Source organism: Peromyscus maniculatus, chromosome 9, assembly GCF_049852395.1.
Source record: "Peromyscus maniculatus bairdii isolate BWxNUB_F1_BW_parent chromosome 9, HU_Pman_BW_mat_3.1, whole genome shotgun sequence".
NCBI lineage: Eukaryota > Metazoa > Chordata > Mammalia > Rodentia > Cricetidae > Peromyscus > Peromyscus maniculatus.
Genome location: NC_134860.1, coordinates 115,899,191 through 115,919,213, shown reverse-complemented (window position 1 = coordinate 115,919,213; position 20,023 = coordinate 115,899,191). Strand labels below are relative to the sequence as shown.

The window sequence follows — 20,023 nt, the reverse complement described above, 5'->3', positions numbered from 1 at the left end:
CTGGGCAGAACGGGGGTGGGGGTTGGGGGGTGGGGTTCCACTCCACACAGAGGCATGCAAGCAACCCCGGGGGGGTGGGTTTGAATCCTGCACGCTGGCCTCAGGTGAGGCCGTCAGAGGCAGTGGCCAAGGGAGGACCTGGTCAGTGAGGGAACCTGTGGTGTCAACAGGTTTCTTTGAGAAGTCTGGAAAGGCTGTGATTGAGTGGATGGAGGGCCGCCATGTCAAGAGAGATCAGCGGCGCTGAGGGCAGAGTGTGCGGCAGTAGCATTTGGGTGTTCTGGAAGGCAAGGCTCGGTGTAATGTGAGCAAGCAAGCTGTCTCTAACAGAATAGTGTAAAAAGGACTGTGTGCTCCTGGGAAACCCTCTCCCCACTGCTCCCTTCCCCTGACACATTCCAGTGGGGACCACATGTCATTGGGATGAAGAGGCGAGGCAGAGTGTGGCGGGAACTCATCATAAGAGTTTGATTTGGAGACCTCTGAACACATGACTGGGAGGCCTTGAACTCGGCATCGCAGCCCTGATTTCAAAAGGCAGAAAAATCTGCAGACACTGTTCTTGCGTGCTTTCTGCAGGGAGGGTGCTGTGAAACCCTCCTGTCCTGCGGTACTTGTTCTCATTGGTGGATGAGAGTGAGGCGGTTGGGCTGGCTGTGTGGAGAGGCCTTTCCTCAGCGGTTTGCATCCCCTCTGTGTTTTCTGTTGATAGCTCAGCCCTGAAGATTCTTGAACCGGGTAAAATGTAAAGGGGTGGTTTTCACGTAGTAGTCACCTCTAGTGAGCCATTTTGTCCTTTTTAAAAGATAGTTTCAATATTGCTTTTGACATTCTTTTAAAAGCTGAATCATACATCTGGTGTGTCTGACTCTTGCCTGTGTTTTCAAAGTCTAACTTTCCCCTTTTAATCGTGTATTTAATGATTTTCGTTTAGTTTGGTTTGCATGTCTTTGTGTGTGGTACATGTTGTGAGTGTGGGGATGCAGCCGGAACAAGACCTCTGGTGTCTTCCTCTATCGCTCTCTGCATTAGTGTCATGAGAGGGTCTCCCGTTGAACCAGAACATTGCGGTTTACCCTCAGCTGGCTGGCCAGCGAGCTTCTGTCTTCCACCTGGCTCCCCTCTCAGGACACATGCAGCTATGCCTGGCTTTCTACCTGGGTGCCAGGGATTCCAGTTCAGGTCCTTACAGTTGCTGAGCAAATGCTCTTACCCATGGAGCTGTATTTTTCTTCTTTCAGTCTCGTTTCTTTGCGAAGTTAAAAACTAGTCCACAAAACCCATAGACTATATAGGGGAATGTGTCTATCTAACTGTAGAGTTTTCTCAGATGTGTCTGATTGGGATGGGTCAGTCTCTTCCCTCTCCAAGCCTGCTGTAGGAAATGGTGGACAAGGCATCCTTGGGATCCTCAGACTCCCAGACTCCACTGCAGCTATTGGACCAGAATCCACATTTTAACAGTTGAACTTTGTCTCCGGGCGACATGCTTCAGAATCCAGCTAAAAGTCACCATTCTACCTTTTTGTTTGTTTGCTTTCCGGCACTTGTTAAAAAGTGCCTGGCATCGTGACAGGATTCTCTCACACTCATGGGGCCATCTAATCCTCAGGACAAGTTGCTAAAGGAGGTGTTATTGAAGCTCAGAAGAGTTGTCACTGAGTCTGCCAAAGATGTCATGAGATGACACTTTCTGGACTCAGTCGGAGACAGGGAAGCTGAGGCCTGCTTGCCTTTGATGTGCACACCCTGTGCTTCCGAGTAGAGCCAGGTGCTCTGGAAGGGTTGCAGAAAGGATGCTCCATCCCAGTGCTGACTAGAGTACCCCCGGGGGCCTCATGTCACATCTGTACCATGGCCTCCCTGAGCACCAGCCAGAAATAGCTCAGGGAGTTGCCTGCCTCAAAATAGACTCTCTCTATACCTGTCCATCCATCCATCCGTCCGTCCGTCCATCCATCCATCCATCTCTGTGTATTTCAGTTTTTAAAACTATATCATTCAAAATAAGAATTGCTTGCTAGAAACCAGCTTTGACTGGTGCCCTCCGAAGCCTTCGCCGCATACCATTATCTTGGGTTCTTCTTCACGGGAAATGCAGGGGATGGTAGGAACTGATCTTCAATCGTGGGGTATTGTTTCTGTTTCCTGCCTACCTTTCCTTTCGTCTCCTTGGATGCTCAGGCCTGCAGCTGTCTGAATGAATGACATTGGCTCTGTACCCACAATGCTGCTTCTCACTTAGAAGCCTTCTGAGTTTTCCTGGCATGTGAGATCCAATGAACCATCCTTGGGGAATAAAACACTGATCTTACAATTTATATTTAGAGAAATTAATTCTCATGATTAAAGAAAACTAATATAGCAATTGGAATTCATTAATTTCTGTGTTTGGCATTTTTTTAACTACCTACTTTGTACTTGGATTGATCTAAAAATGAAGGAACATTCTAAAACCCTATCATCCCAACACTGGCACAAGTTTTTCCCATTTCCCGTGTGTGTGTGTGTGTGTGTGTGTGTGTGTGTGTGTGTGTGTGTGTGTGTATACATATATATGTATTTTTTTTTTAAATCGGGGCCACATTGTAATTCTCTGTCCAGCACCATTTGGTGGTATTTTTATTTCTCTTTAGATATCATCCCATATTCTTTTTCTTTGCCACTGACATCAGCTTATTTCATATGAATGCCTAACATATTAAATACATATGCATTTAAAATATTGTTTTGATTTGTTTACAAGTTGTTTCTCTTAAAGGGTCTATCTGGGGAGATGTGTAATTTCTCATATCCTGTGTTTGCAGGAAGAATTTTAAATCGTTTCTCCAAAGACATCGGACATATGGATGACTTGCTTCCCCTGACGTTTTTAGACTTCATCCAGGTATGTAGAGTGATGATCACGCTCTCAGATGCAGAACTGAAGTACCTGTCTTTTTCTATCTCTTTTCCAGGGCCTTTCCATGAGGGAAAGGGGGTGGCTGTGGGGCTGTGGGGCCGGAGGTGTGTAATGTTACCTTATAAAAGGCCGTGTTTGCAGAAGGAAGGTGTGGTTAAGATTCGGAGGCTAACTTAGCGTGAGTGATAGTGTGTGTAGGAGTGGCTGTGCGTTCGTGTCAGGGTTGGTTCATGGCAGCTACATGCTGGTAAGTGGCTTTCCATCTGCCTCCCAGGTATCTGGCTTGGATCCGATTTACTGTGAACACATTTCATAATATAGAAACAATCACCTCTCACGGAAAGATAGCCCAGATTAACTAAATTATGCATTGTATTGCCACAAAGGGCAAATATTTACTGCACCTTTTTTTTTTTTTTGGAGGGGGTGGGGTAAAACCAGGTGTGGTTACTGACAAAGAACAGATTAGCAATAATAAGGTGAAAATAATACTTTGTTAGCAAGGACAATAGAAGAGCGGTTATTGCAGATTCAAAGCTTTAAATGCGGGCATGTTTAAGCCAATAATAGAGTGCAGGATCAAAGTCTTCTCAGAAAATGTCTTCTTTGTTTTCCTGGGCAACTTTTCTTTTCACACATTGATTACTCTGTCTTAAGGTGTCTTTAAAGAAGAATCCCACAGAAATGCCTTCTTTTTGCGTGTTGTTTTGTCTGTGAACTTGAGGTCCAAAAGACTCATGTCAGGTCACCTCATCGCTCATCTCCTCATTCAGTGTTGTTGCGCCTGCGGTTTATCTGTTTTGCTTTGCTTTCTCCTGTCCTTTAATTCTGTCTGCTTTGCAGTGACTCAGGCAGGGGAGCTTTTTGTTTTCCCCCCGAGCGTTTATTTTGGAGAAGAAATGCATCCATCAAAAGCCGTGCACACGTTAAGATCCCAGCTGCTTGCAGCTCCCTTGCCATGAGATCGGCCCCTTTTCACTCTCCTAACCGCCCGTTCACAGCTGTTCTCACCAGCAGCCGAGCTGCAGGCCGGGGGTGGAGACGCCACAGTGGGGTCTTCAGCTATGCCCAGGTCTGGCTGGACCTTTCCTCTTTTCTTCTGTGCTCAGCCCTCTTCAGGTCCAAGCCCAGGTTCTCTTCTGTAGTCACTGGTCTCAGGAACTGAAGGATTACTTAATTTGGGAAACTGGCTGTGTCAAAAAAAAACCAAACAACCCAACAGCAGGCCACAGTGATTGCTGGAATCTCTGTTAGTCACCCGGAAAGAGAGCCCTGGCTATCAACTGCAAACAGCATGGCCCGAAGGTGGAGCCATCTCTTCCCGCCCACCGGGGCTCACAGGTGGGGTCTTTGTACTGCAGATAACCATGCCAGACTCTTGGCTTCCGTGAACTCCTTTTTAAAATGTATCCTTCTGGATTTAGCTGTGTTCCTTGTCCCCTGGAAGCAGCCCTTCACTACAGAGTTGTCTCCCCCACCCCTTAGAATACAGAGAACTTTAAGCACATGTCTTGACAGAGATTACTAATTGCTTCTAGAAGAATTTGCTGCTGGGCGGTGGTGGCGCACGCCTTTAATCCCAGCACTCGGGAGGCAGAGCCAGGCGGATCTCTGTGAGTTCGAGGCCAGCCTGGACTACCAAGTGAGTTCCAGAAAAGGCACAAAGCTACACAGAGAAACCCTGTCTCGAAAAACCAAAAAAAAAAAAAAAAAAAAAAAAAAAAAGAAAGAAAGAAGAAAAAAAGAATTTCCCAGGGGTTCTGTTTCTCCACAACCGTGGCTGGCCCCACTGTGTGTTTAGCAGAGTGAGCCTTGCTAATAAGAATCCCTGGTGTGTTTTTGTGTGGCTTGTGGCTTGTGGCTGGATATTCTTGACGTTTGTATAAAACATTCTCAGCATTGTGAGGAGAGAAAATTCTCCTCCTGTTGTACTTCAGTTTAACCAGATAGAGCAGGATCTTTATCCATCAGCCGCTCACAGGCTTGCTGCGCTTCACCACCGTTTCCTACTTTGGGTGCTGATTAGCCAGTTTCTAGACTCTGCCCCGAAAGTGAGTCTTGATGCTGTTGTCCTTCCCAAAGGAGTTTCACATAAAGGACAACTCAGTTATCAATTATCATACAGATCTGTTGTCACTCACTCTGTCTGCAGGTGTCTCCAATAAACCTTCCTGTAATCCTTTCAGGAAGAAATATTTTCTCCTTTTAAAAATAGTATTAGCTAAATATAAAAGCACTGATCCCTGCCGCTGTTTTGGGTCTTTGAGGGACATTTCCCAACATCCATTGTTTAAATGGTTGTCAGGAGGAATCAAGTGAAACCTAGTGACAGGGCTGGAGCTGCCCCTTGGCACTGTGCGGGCACAGCCTTCCTGGGGAGGGTCTGCATCTGATGACGGCCCGGGCTTCTCGTGAAGAATCGCTGTGATCTTTTTGAAGTATTTGGTGCCTGTTGCTATATGATCGAGCAAAGATTTTTATGAAAGCCACAAAAAAATAAATAAATAAATTTAACCTACCCTCAAAGAAAGGCCAACAAAAATCCAAATGTAAATTGATTTTTTTCCCCTTTTTAAGCCAGATAGGACTCTGTCCGTACGAAAACTGCCCAGTGGTGTTCTGGGACTCTTAATGGAATCATGTAAACTTAAAATAAACACTATTATGGTAAGCACATAGAATGAAAACTAATTTTCCAAATCAAATACATTATATTCAATTCATTTTCCCCAATCAACCAAATGTTGAAAACCTGTTAGTTATAACAGCAATCTCCTGGAAATTAATTAGAAGCCTATTAGCTCTGCTAGCTGAGGCGGATGGCCGGGGCTGCTCCTTACATTTCTAAATAGTCTCTGGAATTAAAGGCAGCAAGGTCAGAATGACAGCCAGCCTCGCTCACCTTGTGGCTGGCCTCACACTGGAGCTTCTGGGGTGTGGGTGGACATGTGGGGGCTGCTTTTCAGAACATTTTGTCTACTCTGTCTCAGTCCTTTAATACATTTTTAAACATTTGGACTAAGAGTATAGCCCTCCTGACCATGCGTTCCTGAGACCCTGAGTTCTATTTCCTGTCCCACCAAAACAAACAAAAAGAGGGGGGGGGGCACTTAACAATAACAACAGAAATTTGAGAATTAGCCGTCAGATAAACCATTCAGGTCAGAGATTATTCATGTCAGAGACTATTGCCCTTCAACAGTAGCATCCACTGCCTTGCATGGACCTCTGAGGTGGTTGCAATTTTCCTTAGGTCTTGTTTACCTGCTCATCTCCTGAGCCAGTTTACTGGGTCCCCTGAAGGGTTTCCTTAGCTTCTTTCAAAATTGACCTTAGTGGCAAACTTCCTGTGTGCCTTTGTTCTTAATGTCCTTAGCAAACCCTGCTGCTGACATCAGGAGGCTCTGGGTCTTGATGTCTTTCATCAGATCCTGGAGGTAATTAGAGCTCCTCCTATGTACAGGTAATTTCCCAGGATACTCCTGTGCTCAGTTTAGCTAAAACAGTTGAGATCAGATGCAGCTGGAGATGAGGCAGTACCTACAGATGTTCAAGGAAGTGAGCATCACCCAGCACTCTGTAGCTCGAGCGAATGTGGCAGCGTGTGTGCCCACACGTAGAGTGAAAACCCAAGTCCACGGTTGAAGTGCTAGACAGCTGAGCAAGATTCCAATAGAGACTGCCTGGCTCATAGTTCTTCCTTATAAAGGATGTGCATCTGCACACACTCTTCTGGATAATAAGATCGGATGGCTGCAGACGTAAATAATGTAATTAGAGTCATTCCTGTGAGCTGTGTAACCCAGGGTGCCTCACCACCTTTTCTGAAAGGTGATGACAGCTGAGCTGGTTTTGTAGGTCAGCTCAGAACTTGAGTTTCCAACTGAGTGTGATCCTGAGGAGTCCAGGGGACGGGTCTGAGGACGGGACCCTCCGTTTGTGTCGGGGTGCCTAGAGTCCCTGTGCTCTGAAGAAACCAGTCAGAAGTCTGGGCAGAGATCTGCCATGCCACCGATGGGATGACCAAGTGAAGGAAATTCTACGTAAACTGTGACCAAAGTTCCTGGTCACACAGAAGTCTAATTTTGTCCCTCAGGCTTCAACAAAAGATTGGGTTTATGTGGACATGGGCAGGGTTTTGTTTTAAAGTATTGACTATTGGTGTTTATAGTGATGAGACACAATGTGATGGCACAGCCAGTTTTCAAAGTTTGCGTCTTTGCTACCATTCATCATTGTGGGAAGTATAAATGGAACAGGGTGAGAAGAGGTGTCTGGGACACTGGGCTCTTGGGGCACACATGTGGATTATTAGTGACTAGACAGACACACTTTTAGCTGACAAGCTGTTGCAAGGGTTAGAACAGAACTGAAGGGTGTTTTGAATAAAGTATAAATACATAATTGGAAATAACAGCTACTTATTGGAAATTAAGTTATGTTGGAATTGCCTGACTGGCAGCATCTCTCTGGCGTAAAAAGTGTTGTTCAAATGTGTTTCGTTTCTTTTCTTTTTCAAGAAATTGCAAACACTTTGAGTATAAACAGGATTTCTTAAGCCAAGTCCTTCATCAAGACAGAATAGTTTACTGTAAGTTAAAGCTAGATGGTGTTGCAGAAATAGGAGTTAAAATATCAGTGCCACCTGATCCTCTGCCCCTCGGATATGAGGATATGAGAAATCAGGAGAGACAACAGTCTTGGAGCAGGAATTGGCCTTTGGAAGATGATTGTATTGGTGAGGTAGCCGTGTGTGTGTGTGTGTGTGTGTGTGTGTGTGTGTGTGTGTGTGTGTGTGTGTGTGTGTGTGTGTACTTAGAGAGATAGATGATAGATAAATAGATAGATAGATAGATAGATAGATAGACAGATAGACAGACAGATAGACAACAAGGTCATTGACTTGTAGTTTTAAGTCTGATTTTTTATTATTAGCACAAATTTCAGTAGCATTAATTTTGTTTGCTTTCTTTTTTAATACACATTTTATCTTCCTGTGTGTTTGCTCTCTCAAGCATCCCATGTACAAGTCAGAGGACAGCCTGTGGGCGTCATTTCTCTTCTTCTACAGTGCAGTCCCTGGGGACCAAATCCAGGTCGCCACGCTTGGTGACAAGTGCCTTTACCCTCAGAGTCCTCTCTCCACCAGCCCACCACCCTACGTTTTCTCAATGTCGTTACTAAATTATTAATAGATGCCAATAGATGCCATTAATGGAATTTTAGTACCATTTTAATTAAAATAGTTAGAACTCATTATTTTTAGTAATAACTTTAATAAAAGAAATAATTTTTAATATTTGATAGGAGAATGCTGTGTGACTTTATTTGTAACTACTTCACAATATATCTTGGCTTTTTCCCAGAAGGAAAACTTTTTTAACATAAGCCTATGACTTGGGGATGGACTATTTCCCATTCCTGTAGGCCGACCACGCCCCACCCCAAACCCCCCAGCCCTAACACTGAGTTTCAGAGAGGGACAGGGATGCGTGCGATGGTGGTGTGTGAGTGTGGGTGGAGGTGTGTGTGTGTGCGCGCACGCGCATGTTCTTCATTTAGCAGGTAGTAGCTGTTTCTGGGAAGTTGGGTAAGATGGCCCGTCTCACCCAGAGTCAGGGAAACAGTTTGGGTGAGGTGACGCTCCCATGTTTAGAGAGAAAACCAAACAAAGTCGACAGGGGAGAACATTGATGCTGTGGGAGCCACAGGAAGGCAGGCGTGTTAAATGCCAAGGTGTGGAGCCCTCATGCATGGATCCCTGGTGACGGTAGAGCACAGCACGTGAGCAGTTGATACGGTTAGGAGAGGGTCCTGTTTGGAGTGCAGGCCTGGGCCCTTGAGCGTTTTAGTCTTGGTGGAGGGATGGCCGGAAGAGTAAGAGGTGTGTTACAGGGAAAGGTCATGTGGCCTGTGAAAGTCAGGTGTGTGGGGTGGGGGTGGCCGGCTGCCTCCTTCCTCCCAAAAATGGCATCAGAGAGGGTGGCCTGCATCCAGCAGGGGGCAAAGCTTGAAGCCCCTGGGAGCCCCCTCCCCTCGTGAACCCAAATCATTTAAAAGCTGGTACACAAGTTTGAGGACCCATTTCCCTGAAAGGCCTGAAGACAAGGCGGGGGCCATCCCAGCAAAGGAGGTAGACTTGTGAGTGGCCTGGAGGGAGGGTGCGCTGCCCAGAGCCCCTCATGACCACTTCCCCTTCACCGAGGAAGATGCAGGAGACTGGCAGGGAGTCTTCTGGCTTTTTTTTTTAAAGGATGCACTGAGTGCCAAGTGTGTTGTAACTAAATTTTTGATGATTCTGCTTGGGCCTGACATGGGATGAACTTCAGTCGTTTTAATTTTTACACTCCTTATTAATTTGTTCAGATTCTTCTTCTCGTTTACTACCTTCTCATGCCCTCAAATGAAATCTCAGTTATTGCATGGAGCATGTCGTGATCACAGGAAACCTCCCTGTCACTGGTCCTCTGTTCTGTCTGCCTCGCTGTCAGAGCCCTGTGGGGTGTGGCGCAAACTACCCCTGCCTTCTGAACCCAGCAGACATCTCAGCTGATTCCAGCACTTGACTAAGATTTCTCCCCGAACCCAAGAATGTAATAGGTTGCAGTAGATGAATCTTCTCGGTGGATAACAAATTACAGCCTCCTGAGGCCAGCCTCGTAATACCCAGCTCTAGAGCAAGGGCTTAAACCCTTTGCTCACAGTATAGTGCCCTGCCCTCTGAGACTCTGTATCCAAATGGATTTCTTTTCCTCTGCTTGCCTGGGATTCATGTTATCAAGGGCATTCTGGTTACCCACCCCCTCGATCTAACTCTTCGAAAGAAACTACCCACCAAATAGTCGTGTGTGTGTGTGTGTGTGTGTGTGTGTGTGTGTGTGTGTGTGTGTGTGTATTCTGTTTGTACACAATTATCATTTTCTGTGTATTCATCCTTTAAAAGACCAGCAAATGTCTCTTTCCTGTTAGTGATTATAGTATTTCCTCTCTGTGTAGCTGTGACAAGAAGTGACATTGTAGAAGGCAGACTTAGGACTAGGATGCTCACACAGTAGGTCTTTCCACCTCAATTGACCCAGTGTATAAACTCCCTTACAGACAGGTCCAGCTGACTCTGCATCCTGCTAATTGATGATCAACTTTAACCACCATAGTGACCCATATATTTTTTTTGTTTTAAATGTTTTTTTTAGATTTTTAAAAACTTTTTTATGCATCTAAGTGTTTTGCCTATGTGTATGTATGTGTACCTTGTGTGTGGCTGGTGTCTACAGAGGTCAGAGTGTGTCAGACCCCCTGGGATTTGAGTGACATATGGTTGTAAAGCACCATGTAGGTTCTGGGAACCAAACCTCAGTGCCCCGCAAGATGAAGAAGTAAGTACTCTTAGCCACTGAGCCTTTTCTCCAGCCCCTTGACCAGTGTGTTTGGCAATGAACTCATCACTATGCCCGACTAAAGGGGAGAGACCGTGCCACACAGCCTAGCACTGTGTTGAGCATATCCCACGGGCCCCATTTCATCTAAACCTTGATTTTATTTCATAGTGACAGTGTTCCTTTTTGTGAAGAAAGGTTTGATGTGTTTAGTTTCAGAGAATGGGATTCCACTGCTTTGTGGTATGGGTGTGCGTGCATGTGTGTGCCCATACACACCCCCTAGGAGCAGTTAAACTCTCTGTATGTGGCCTTTGCACACAACCGTTGCGCAGTGAACCGTGTGCAGACGAATGCTCGTGTTGGGGCTGGGGAGACGCCTCAGGTGGGCAAGCGCTCGCCACACAAACGCGAGGACCTGCGTTCCTATGAGAACGTCAGGCTTGCGATCCCAGGAGTGGGTGGGTGTAACGTGGAGGCTCCTCGGGGTGTAACGGCCAACCAGCTTGGCCCCGTCAAATCGGTGTCCCGTAGGTTCAGTGAGAAACTCTTTCTTGAAGTAAGGCAGAAAAGGAATTAAGGAAGATGCCCAACATGAACCTTTCACCTTCACACACAGGCATACGTACATATGTACGTGCACACCTGCACACATGTTCACACAGACTCCACACACAAATGTCTGTGCTTAGACTGTGTTGGCCTCTCATTGAAAAGGGACCTACACTGCAGCCAGGTCTGTACATTTTCCCAGAAGACTTTATAGTTTTTGGCCCATTGTAGCTCATGAAGCGCAGCCTGGAAGGGACCGTGACGTCGTGTGTCCATCTCTGTCCTCTGAAGGTGTCCTCATTCTCAGCTGATGGGCTTTTCTGTCCCTAACGAGCACGGCCACTGTCTGCCTTGCATGTTCAATGCGCTTGCGCTTGCGTCCAGGTTATCGCCATGCTTGCTTTCTCAGAGGGTTTCGCCTGTAGGTTTTTCTCTCCTGCTTCTGCTCACCTGAGGAAATCGTAGCAGGTAGGAGACCCCTCCTGCTTCCCCCCTGCTCTCCTCAGGACCATGTCAGCACCTCCAGGATGGGCAGCAGGCCGTGCTGCCGTGAGGAATCCCCTGCTGTATGCCGTTCTCTTACTCCATTTCCATTAGTGTTCAGCAGTGCTGGGGCATCGCTGTGCACAGAGGAAACCTCAGAGTGTTGGACACTGTTTGTTTTGTTTTTTCCTAAGAGACTCTACTTTCCATGTTCTGGGGGAAGTGAGGAAGAGCAGTGGCATTGCTAACAAGGCCTCTGCCTGTCTGAGTGGAACCGCAAGTTGAGATATCACCTGCAAAATCACCGTTGAACAGCTGAGTGCCAGCCTTTGCCTCTGGTTGTTTCTGTACCTTTGCTAATAAGCGGTCTAGCTGGGGCTTCTGTTTGGGTCACTCAGTGCGCTCTCCTCCTGTCTCATGGCTCTCTGTTCCTCTTGCAGAGCTGGTCAGTGCTCTGCCTTCCACGGCTGACGCCCTGTCCCACAGTCACCCCAGAAGTCTTACTAAATGTGTTCACGATGCTCGCCATTGTAACTTAATAATGACATACTTACCATCCAAACTGGTAAGATGTAAGGAGTAAGTTGACAGGTTGGAAGTTTTGGAAAGACGCAGTAACGGCTTCACTAAGTCTAGGTGTGTTGGTGCACACCCGAAACCCCAGCCCTTGGGGGGCCAAGGAGGTAGCTCTCCAAGTTCAAGGCTCTCTTGACTACCTTTGACCACAAACCCCCAAAATGCTCAAGTAGATATTCTTTTTTTTCCTCTGCTTGTAAATTAGGTTTGAATGGTGTCTTAGTTACTGTGCTGTTGCAGTGGTGAAACTCTGACCAGGGCAACGTGTAGAAGGAAGCATTTAACTGGGGCCTGGCTTACAGTTTGAGAGGGTGAGTCCGTGATCATCATGGCGGGAAGCATGGCGGGAAGCATGGCGGCAGGCAAGCAGGCATGGTGCTGGAGCAGTAGCTGAGAGCTCCCAACTGATCTGAAAGTTGAGGTGGAGAGAGAAAGACTGGGCCTGGCATGGGATTTTGAAACCTCAAAGCCCAACCTCCCAGTGACACACCTCCTCCAACAAGATCACATCTCCTAGTCTGTCCTAAATAGTCACCAGCTGGGTACCACACATTCAAATATATGAGCCTGTGGGGGCCATCCTCTCTTAAAACACAGATGGGAATAATGAATAGGGTTATAGTGGAGGAATACATGAAGACCCTGTACAAAGAGCTTGCTGGGGTCTTATAAGTTGTAGAAGACCCATTATATACAAGGCTACTCAGAAGGCAGAAGCAGGCACATCTCTGTGAGTTCAAGGCCACCCTGGTGTAGATAGCAAGTTCTAGGCCTGTACATGTTTTAAAATAAAGCAAAGCTTCAAGGTTTTGTTACTTCTGAGTTGACCTACATTCTTTGGTCATAGTTTCTGGGTTTCTTCTGTAGCCCTGCCTGGAGGAATTGGACAAAGCTTTGTCCCTGAACCCCAGAAAGTGGAGAAGGCACATGTGACAGGAAGCTCTGGGCATGGGATATTTGCAATGAGACCATGGGATGGAATAATGGCACAGAGTATTGAGATTAAAACATCAGAGGAGATGAAGATGGTGGGTACAGAGGGGCCAGATCTCGGAGAGACTTGTGTCTCAAGTGCGAGACCTTAGCTTTGTAGTGGTGGGTAGGATGCAGGGAGCACTCAGAGGATCGGATTATGTCAGCACAGGCAGGCTGGAGAGGTCGCTGATTTGGACATGCCCTCACATGTGCATCTACGTAAGAATGCCATGGTTAAAACAAACCCTGTTCCCGACTGGAAAGTCTGCCCTGCAGGGCAGTCCATCCCACAGGTATATGTCAATCACAAGACTTTTTAAAATAGGTTCTCATGTACCCCAGGATGGCCTTGAAATCTCTGTGTAGCCAAGGATGACCTTGTACTTCTGATCCTCTTGTCTTCAGGTCCTAAGTGCTGGGACTAGGTGGTTCACAGATTACACAATGCTGGGATTCAAACCTAGGGCTTTGTGCATGCTAGGTAGGCAGCTCTACTAACTGAGCTGAATCTTTACCCCACAGGTCATCCCTGAGGCCACCAAATAGTGTCTTGTTTAGTCACATCATAGTTGCTGGATACACTGGAGCTGTTCTCAATTCTAGGTAATGAAGATAGACTGTTTAAAAAGCGAATGCATGCAGCCGGGCGGTGGTAGTGCACACCTTTTATCCCAGCACTCAGGAGGCAGAGGCAGGCGGATCTCTGTGAGTTTGAGGCCAGCCTGGGCTACAGAGTGAGTTCCAGGAAAAGGCGCAAAGCTACACAGAGAAACCCTGTCTTGAAAAACAAAACAAAAGTGAATGCATGTATTCTTTTTTGTGTCTTCCTACTTGTGGCCACAGAGCCCTGAAGACCACTTCAGGCAGTGTGTTTGGCTCTTCAGGAAAAGTTTCAAGTTTCAATGGTGTGAAGGTTGAGTGTGCTACTGTGTGACTCTGTAGGTAGCAGGGTGGCACTTAGATAAGTATAAGATTCAGGTATCATGAATGGTAGAGTTGGGAGCTGAGAAACCTCCTTTTCTAATTCACATACTGAGCTCTACCGCTTACCACCTCTGTCCTCAAAAAGCCACATACTATACATCCTCACAAAAGGTGAAAGAAAAAACCTACTTCATAATGATTGCAGTAAAGATAAATGGCCATCATTTCAATATAATTGTCTTCCTTTAGTTTAGTTGTGTTTTAGAGGTAAGGTTCCAATATATTGTACAGGGTGGCTCAGAATGACCTTCCTGTCTCAGTCTCATGTCGATAGAGTGACAGGCAGGCCTTTCCCATCATGTTCGGCTAAACTCCCCCTCCCACACCCCAGGTTCTGGAGATCTAACCCAGAGCTGGGGAACTACTCCACCACTGAGCTGCATCTCAGTGACATTTCAACAAAATTTGTCAAATTGTGAAGAATATGCTTTTTAAAATCCAGCATTATTTCCAAGTGAGAGAAATAGTTTGATAATGGTAACCATCTTATTTTCCGTGTGTTCCATTAAGATAACTATCCGACACATACCAAACCCATGAGTACCACCATGTGAGCTTGTATCCCAGATGTTGGGTTTGTTGGCCCTGATGATTTTAATGGCTATTTTTCCATTCAGTACCACACTACCGGGATCCATTGTTTTCAGAATAGACCATTGAGCAGTAAATATTTCCTATTAATCTAATTTCCATACTATTTCTGAAGCCTCTGTGGTTCCCAGGAGCACCGAGTAATGCGTCTCACTTATCTGGAATTCTAGCAGCTAACTAACATCCTCACTTCCAGGGGTCTTCCTACTAACAAGACAACTGAAAATGAAGTTACGAGGCAGGAATCGCAGTGGGCATGTTAGTGGGCTTTGGGAGGGGTGGGGGATTTCTCTGAGGGTGCAGACTTGCATGCAGCTGCCTTCTGCAAAACGCTGTCGCCAATTTGGGAGAACTGCCTTGCAAGACCTTTCTTCTTCTTCCCCACCTCACACCCCTCATCCAAAAAGAAAAAAAAGGCCAGCAGCTTGACTGAGCCTAAATAACTGACTTTTCATATCCTTTCACGGCACACAAAGGGCTAATCCTAGGCTACTTGAGCCACCAATGCAGGCAGCAGTGGGACCACCACTGAACATGCCATCGCCTCCTCCCTGCACACAAAACACATTGACTGCCGCTTTATGAAGTGGAAACGCCAAGCCAAAGGAGATGTGAAGGAGGCATCCTCAGTCACTTCTTCCTGGAGGGGGAGAGGAGGGAGGGGGAGAAAAGCTGCTGCATCTGGATACGGGGAACAAAGCCAGCCTAAGACCTGGGGATAATGGGTTGGGTCACCGTCCTTTATAGAAGCACAAGGGTGGAACTGCCCGGACTTGTCTCGGTCCCACTGACCCTTGCATGGCTTTGTGTGGGGATGTCAGGGAAAGTGTGTACGAAGCACACCGAACAATGACTTTGTCATTTGGAGATTTCTACGGTTTGTTCACCCCTGCCCCCCACTCCCACCTTCAAATCCCCTCAGACAAAGGACAGTGTTAGTTAGGTTGCTTTGCCCTCATTTTCAAAGCTCTCTGTCTTTAAGAGTAAACTCATCCATTTTAACCGAATCAACGGTGTTTTTCATGCTTTCAGAAACCAACAAAAGAGTTTTTACTCGGTGCGTTGGCAAGGAGGGAATCATCTGGGAAAGTGCCAGCCTCAGAGATAATGCTGGTACCAGCTGCCTGGTTGAAGTGGGTCCCCTGGTTGTAGAGAGCTGAGTTGACCGTAGAGGCTTCTGGAAATATTGACCGACACTTGACCCGGGGGTGGTAGGATTCACACAGCCCCAGGCCTGCTATTCCTGGACCTTTCTTTTCTGAACGTAAGAGGAGATGGTTGGGTTTTGCCAGTCAGGTGGTTAGCACACTTGGTCGTGTGATGACAATCCCTAGGGATCCTCACAGGCCTGTAGGTTGGCAATTGATGTTCCAATTTGTCCCAGCATGTGAGCTCTAGTGATAACAGTCATAGTTTAACAAAAAGGTGATTAAGAACAAAAATTCTGGTGGTATTCTACAAGAGCACAGAACTTCGCACCCCAATGTTGCTGGATGGTGTGTGTGGTCATTCACTGTGCCCTCTCCTCTTGGGGTCTTATACCCTCAGCCATCCTAGACAGTCGTGAAGTGTGGAGAGGAAAATGGCTACATATTTACCTATGTAAATGGGGGCCTTACAGGTCTCCATATACTGCTGTTCTTGCTTGTATTCGTATTTGTCTATTTTTCTGGTGAATTCTCACCATGAGATGAATAAGAAAAGGCTAGCTAGTGAACATGCTTCCGTTTTATTAAAACCATACTTTCTGTTTTACAGTCTTTTATCCTTCCTTATTGAATGTGTGTCCGTGCTCCAGTGCGTTGACCAGAGGACTCCCGGGAGTCGGCTCTCCCCTCTACCACATATGTCCCAAGGTTTAACTCAGGTTGGCGGGGTTGGTGGTGTACACCTCACCACGTGAGCTGCCTCACTGGCCCCAGCTCTTTCCATTGAATGTATGACGTGTCTTTTTAATTCCATCTGGAACATAGTTCACCATCATGAATACTGTCTTCTAGCTCATCCTGATTCAGAATTTCATAACTTGCTTCATAACTCAGTCCTCTCTCTGGCTTCTGATGGGTGTTTGCTGGGTGTCTGAAATCAGTCTTGAAGCAGATGGTACAGCTTCTGCCTGAGGTGCAAGATTCAGACTCAGAGAATTATCTCCCAGGGCTCAGGAGCTAAGTTTGTTTGGAGACACACATTGATTTTTTTTTTTTTTTTTTTAGTCTTCAAGCTGGATCCCCTTCCTCACTCTCGATGCAACCAAAATAAATCATTCTTGGCCCTGTGACTGTGCATTTCCCAGCACATTCCCACGCATACTTGGGAATGGAATTCTGGTGGTGTCCGTTTCTTTCTGACCCTGTCAGTATTCTTACCTAGATGTAGTTTGCCTACAATAAAATAAGCATTCCCCTTTAGCTCACAGGTTTTAATAGTCATGTATGTCTCTATAACCCCACCTCCTAGGAGAGTAGAGAGTTCCCAGCACCCCGATCAGTTTTGTTCACCCCTCTGTAACCGGCATCTGTCCCACACCACCCTCGGGTTTCAGAAAGCACACATTAGTTTCCTGTTCTTGTGCTAAAGACATGGAATCAGTGCAGTGGGTAGATTTCTGTGGCTGAATTACTTTGCTATCAAGTTCTTCGTTCCTTGAGTGTTTCAGTGATTAATTTAGTTCATTCATTCATTCTCTCTATCCCATCTGTCTTCTTCCCACCCTCTCCCCCTGAATGTATCCCTAAGTTGGAAGATAACACATCTTATTCATCTGTTGATTGATGGACGTTTGGGTTGTTGTCAAGTTTTAAGAGCAACTCAACTCTTCTTGTATCAGTATTTATGGGCACATATATTCTCATTCCTTTGAGATAAAATACCTTGAGTGGAATTTCTGTGTTATCAGGTAGGTATATGTCCCCCGCCCCCCCAAAAAAGAAAAAACTAACAAGTTTTCAAAATGGGTGCCATTTTGCTCACCCACGGGTAACACACGGGGACTTCGGCTGCTCTGCCTTTGGTGCTCATAGTGTTTAGTGTTGCCAGGTGTTTTGATTTTAGCCTTTATGGTAGGCATGGCTGATCTCACTGTAATTTTACCTCATGATGATTAACGATACTGAGCTCTTTTGGTACACATTTATCGGCCACTTAGAACTTTTTGTATGTGAGATTTTGGGGCTCAAATCTCTTGCTTATTTTTCATAAACTTATTCTTAAAATCTTGTTATGGTTAATTTATTGGAATATTGTATGTATTTAATTCTAATAATTTCTTACTGTTTTCCAATTTGTGATTTTATTTTTTATTTTTTTAACAATATCTTTGGGGCAGTGGGCTTTAATTTTGATGAAGTCTAATAATAACCTCTTTTCTTTTTAGTGTATTTTGGTTCTTTTTTTGTGTGTCCTAGGACATCTTTGCATGTGGTAAGGAGTATGAAGAGCCTTTATTTTTATGTGTATGTTTATGTCTGTGCTCACATTCATGTGGGTGTGCATTCATGTGTGTAAGCATGAATATGGAGGCCAGAGTAGATGTTGAGTGTGTTTCTCAGTCACTACCACCCCTCTTTGGCATAAGTGTTCATATGTAATGTGCATGTGTGTGTATTCAGATGTGTGTACATGTGTGCATATATGTGCACACATGCATATGAAGGCCAGAGGCTGATGTCAGCTGCCTCCTTTGATTGCTCTGTTTTATACATTGAGAAAGGGTCTGTTAACTGAACCCAGAATGCACCTCCTCAGCTGGTCTAGCTAGCCAACTTCTCCTGGGGATTTCCTGTATCAAACCCCCAACATGCTAGAATTACAATCTGACTGCCACACACACACACCTAGCATTTACTTGGAGATCCAAACTGCAGCCCTCACCCTGCATAGCACATTCGTGCACCCTGAGCCTAGAGCTCCGCACTTCAGCTAGACTGACTGGCCAGAATGTCCCTCAACCAATCCTCCTGTCCCGCTCTCCCGGGCACTGTGGTTAGATGCACACACCACTATGGCCAGCTTTTTATGTGGGTTCTGGGGATTGAACTCGCCCTTACGCCAGCGTGGCAGACACCTTACTGCCCTAGCTACCTCTTTGCCTTTGTTTGCTTGTGTGTTTGTTCACAGAGGGCCTCACTGTGTGGCGCTGATTGTCCTGGAACTTGCTGTCCAGACTAAGCTGGCCTCGCCACATGTCTCTGTCTTTCGAGTGCTGGGATTGCAGCCGTGCCCGCCACATCAGCAGGACCTTTTAATCTCTCTCCTTCGTTCTCAAGAGCTTCGTGTGACTTGAGGTGGTTTGGGTGTCTTGTTGGCTGAGGTTCACTTCTTCTCTGCCATTCACCCCTGTGTGCTGAGACGCGTGTGCATCCAGTTGTCGCGACGTCTGGGCGACTGCGTTTGAGCCTGTCCTGTCCGCACTCCCCCACACCGATCCTTTCACGGCTGCCACAGTGGCCTGGATTCCGATCTTTCGGAGAGACCAAACCTGTCGAGGTTGGTCCTCTCACTCCGCTCTTCTGTGTCAAGATTGTCTTGCGCATCTTCAGTCTTTATATTTTTAAATTTACCTTTTCAGTTTCTTTTTATAAAGTCTCACTTATTTTGGTTAATATTGTCCTTAAGTAATAAATAGATCCAGTCTTTCTGCTGTCAGCGTGGACCTGATATGGCGTGTCTGTCCCCTGGTTTAGGTCTCCTTTAACTTTCTCAGACGTGTTTTATAATTTTCAGTAGAGACCACTTGTATTCCTTTGGTCACATGTGTTCCTGTGTGTGATGTTTCCTGTTTCTGTTCATGAGGTGGTTTTAAGTAGTTTTCAGTTGTTTATTGCTAGCACCTAGAGATAGCAGATTTATGTATATTGCTAACATATCATTGATCCTAACTTCACTTTGCATTTTCTGCAATTAAAAAAAATAATCTTTTGATGAATGTGGTGATAGATGATACTCACCTTAATCCCAGCACTCAAGAGGCAGAGGCAGGTGGATCTCTGTGAGTTCAAGGTCAGCCTGCTCTATATAGAGAATTATAGTCTAAACCTTGTCTCCAAAATGTGTGTGTGTGTGTGTGTGTGTGTGTGTCTAATGAGTTTTATTTTTACCCTTTTTGATACTTATAACTTTTCTTTACTTATTGCCGTGGCTAGAGCTTCTAACATAGTGCTGAGCAGAATCAATTAGACCCCTGGTTCTCAACCTTCCTAATGCCGAGACCCTTTAATACAGCTCATACTGTAGTGTCCCCAATACCATAAAATTATTTTGTTGCTACTTCACAACTGAAATTTTGCTACTGTTACAAATTGTAATGTAAATATCTGATATGCAGGATATCTGATATGTGACCTCTGTGAAAGGATCATTTAACCCCCGAACAGGATTAGACCTTTTTACACTCTTAGAAGGATTTTTTTCAGTGTTTTTTAATTGATAGGGATGTTAGTTATATGTTGTGGTGGGGGTTGTTTTGTGTTGAAATAGATACCTGTTGTCAGACTGTGAAAGACTCATTTCTTAATTTGATAAAAGTATAAAATATTTTAAATCAAGAATAGATGTTGAATTTTGAGTTTCTTCCGATAGTCATGGC

At 45.6% G+C, this 20,023-nt stretch overlaps 1 protein-coding gene across 1 annotated transcript in view; it reads left to right on the top strand.

The window, feature by feature from the left end:
• Positions 1–20,023, top strand: part of Abcc4 (ATP binding cassette subfamily C member 4 (PEL blood group)) — a 230,615-nt gene that overhangs the window by 149,522 nt on the left and 61,070 nt on the right. Inside the window, exon 20 of the mRNA XM_006978748.4 lies at positions 2,808–2,887. Coding sequence (XP_006978810.1) covers positions 2,808–2,887 — 80 coding nt within the window. The remainder of the gene's footprint in view (positions 1–2,807; positions 2,888–20,023) is intronic.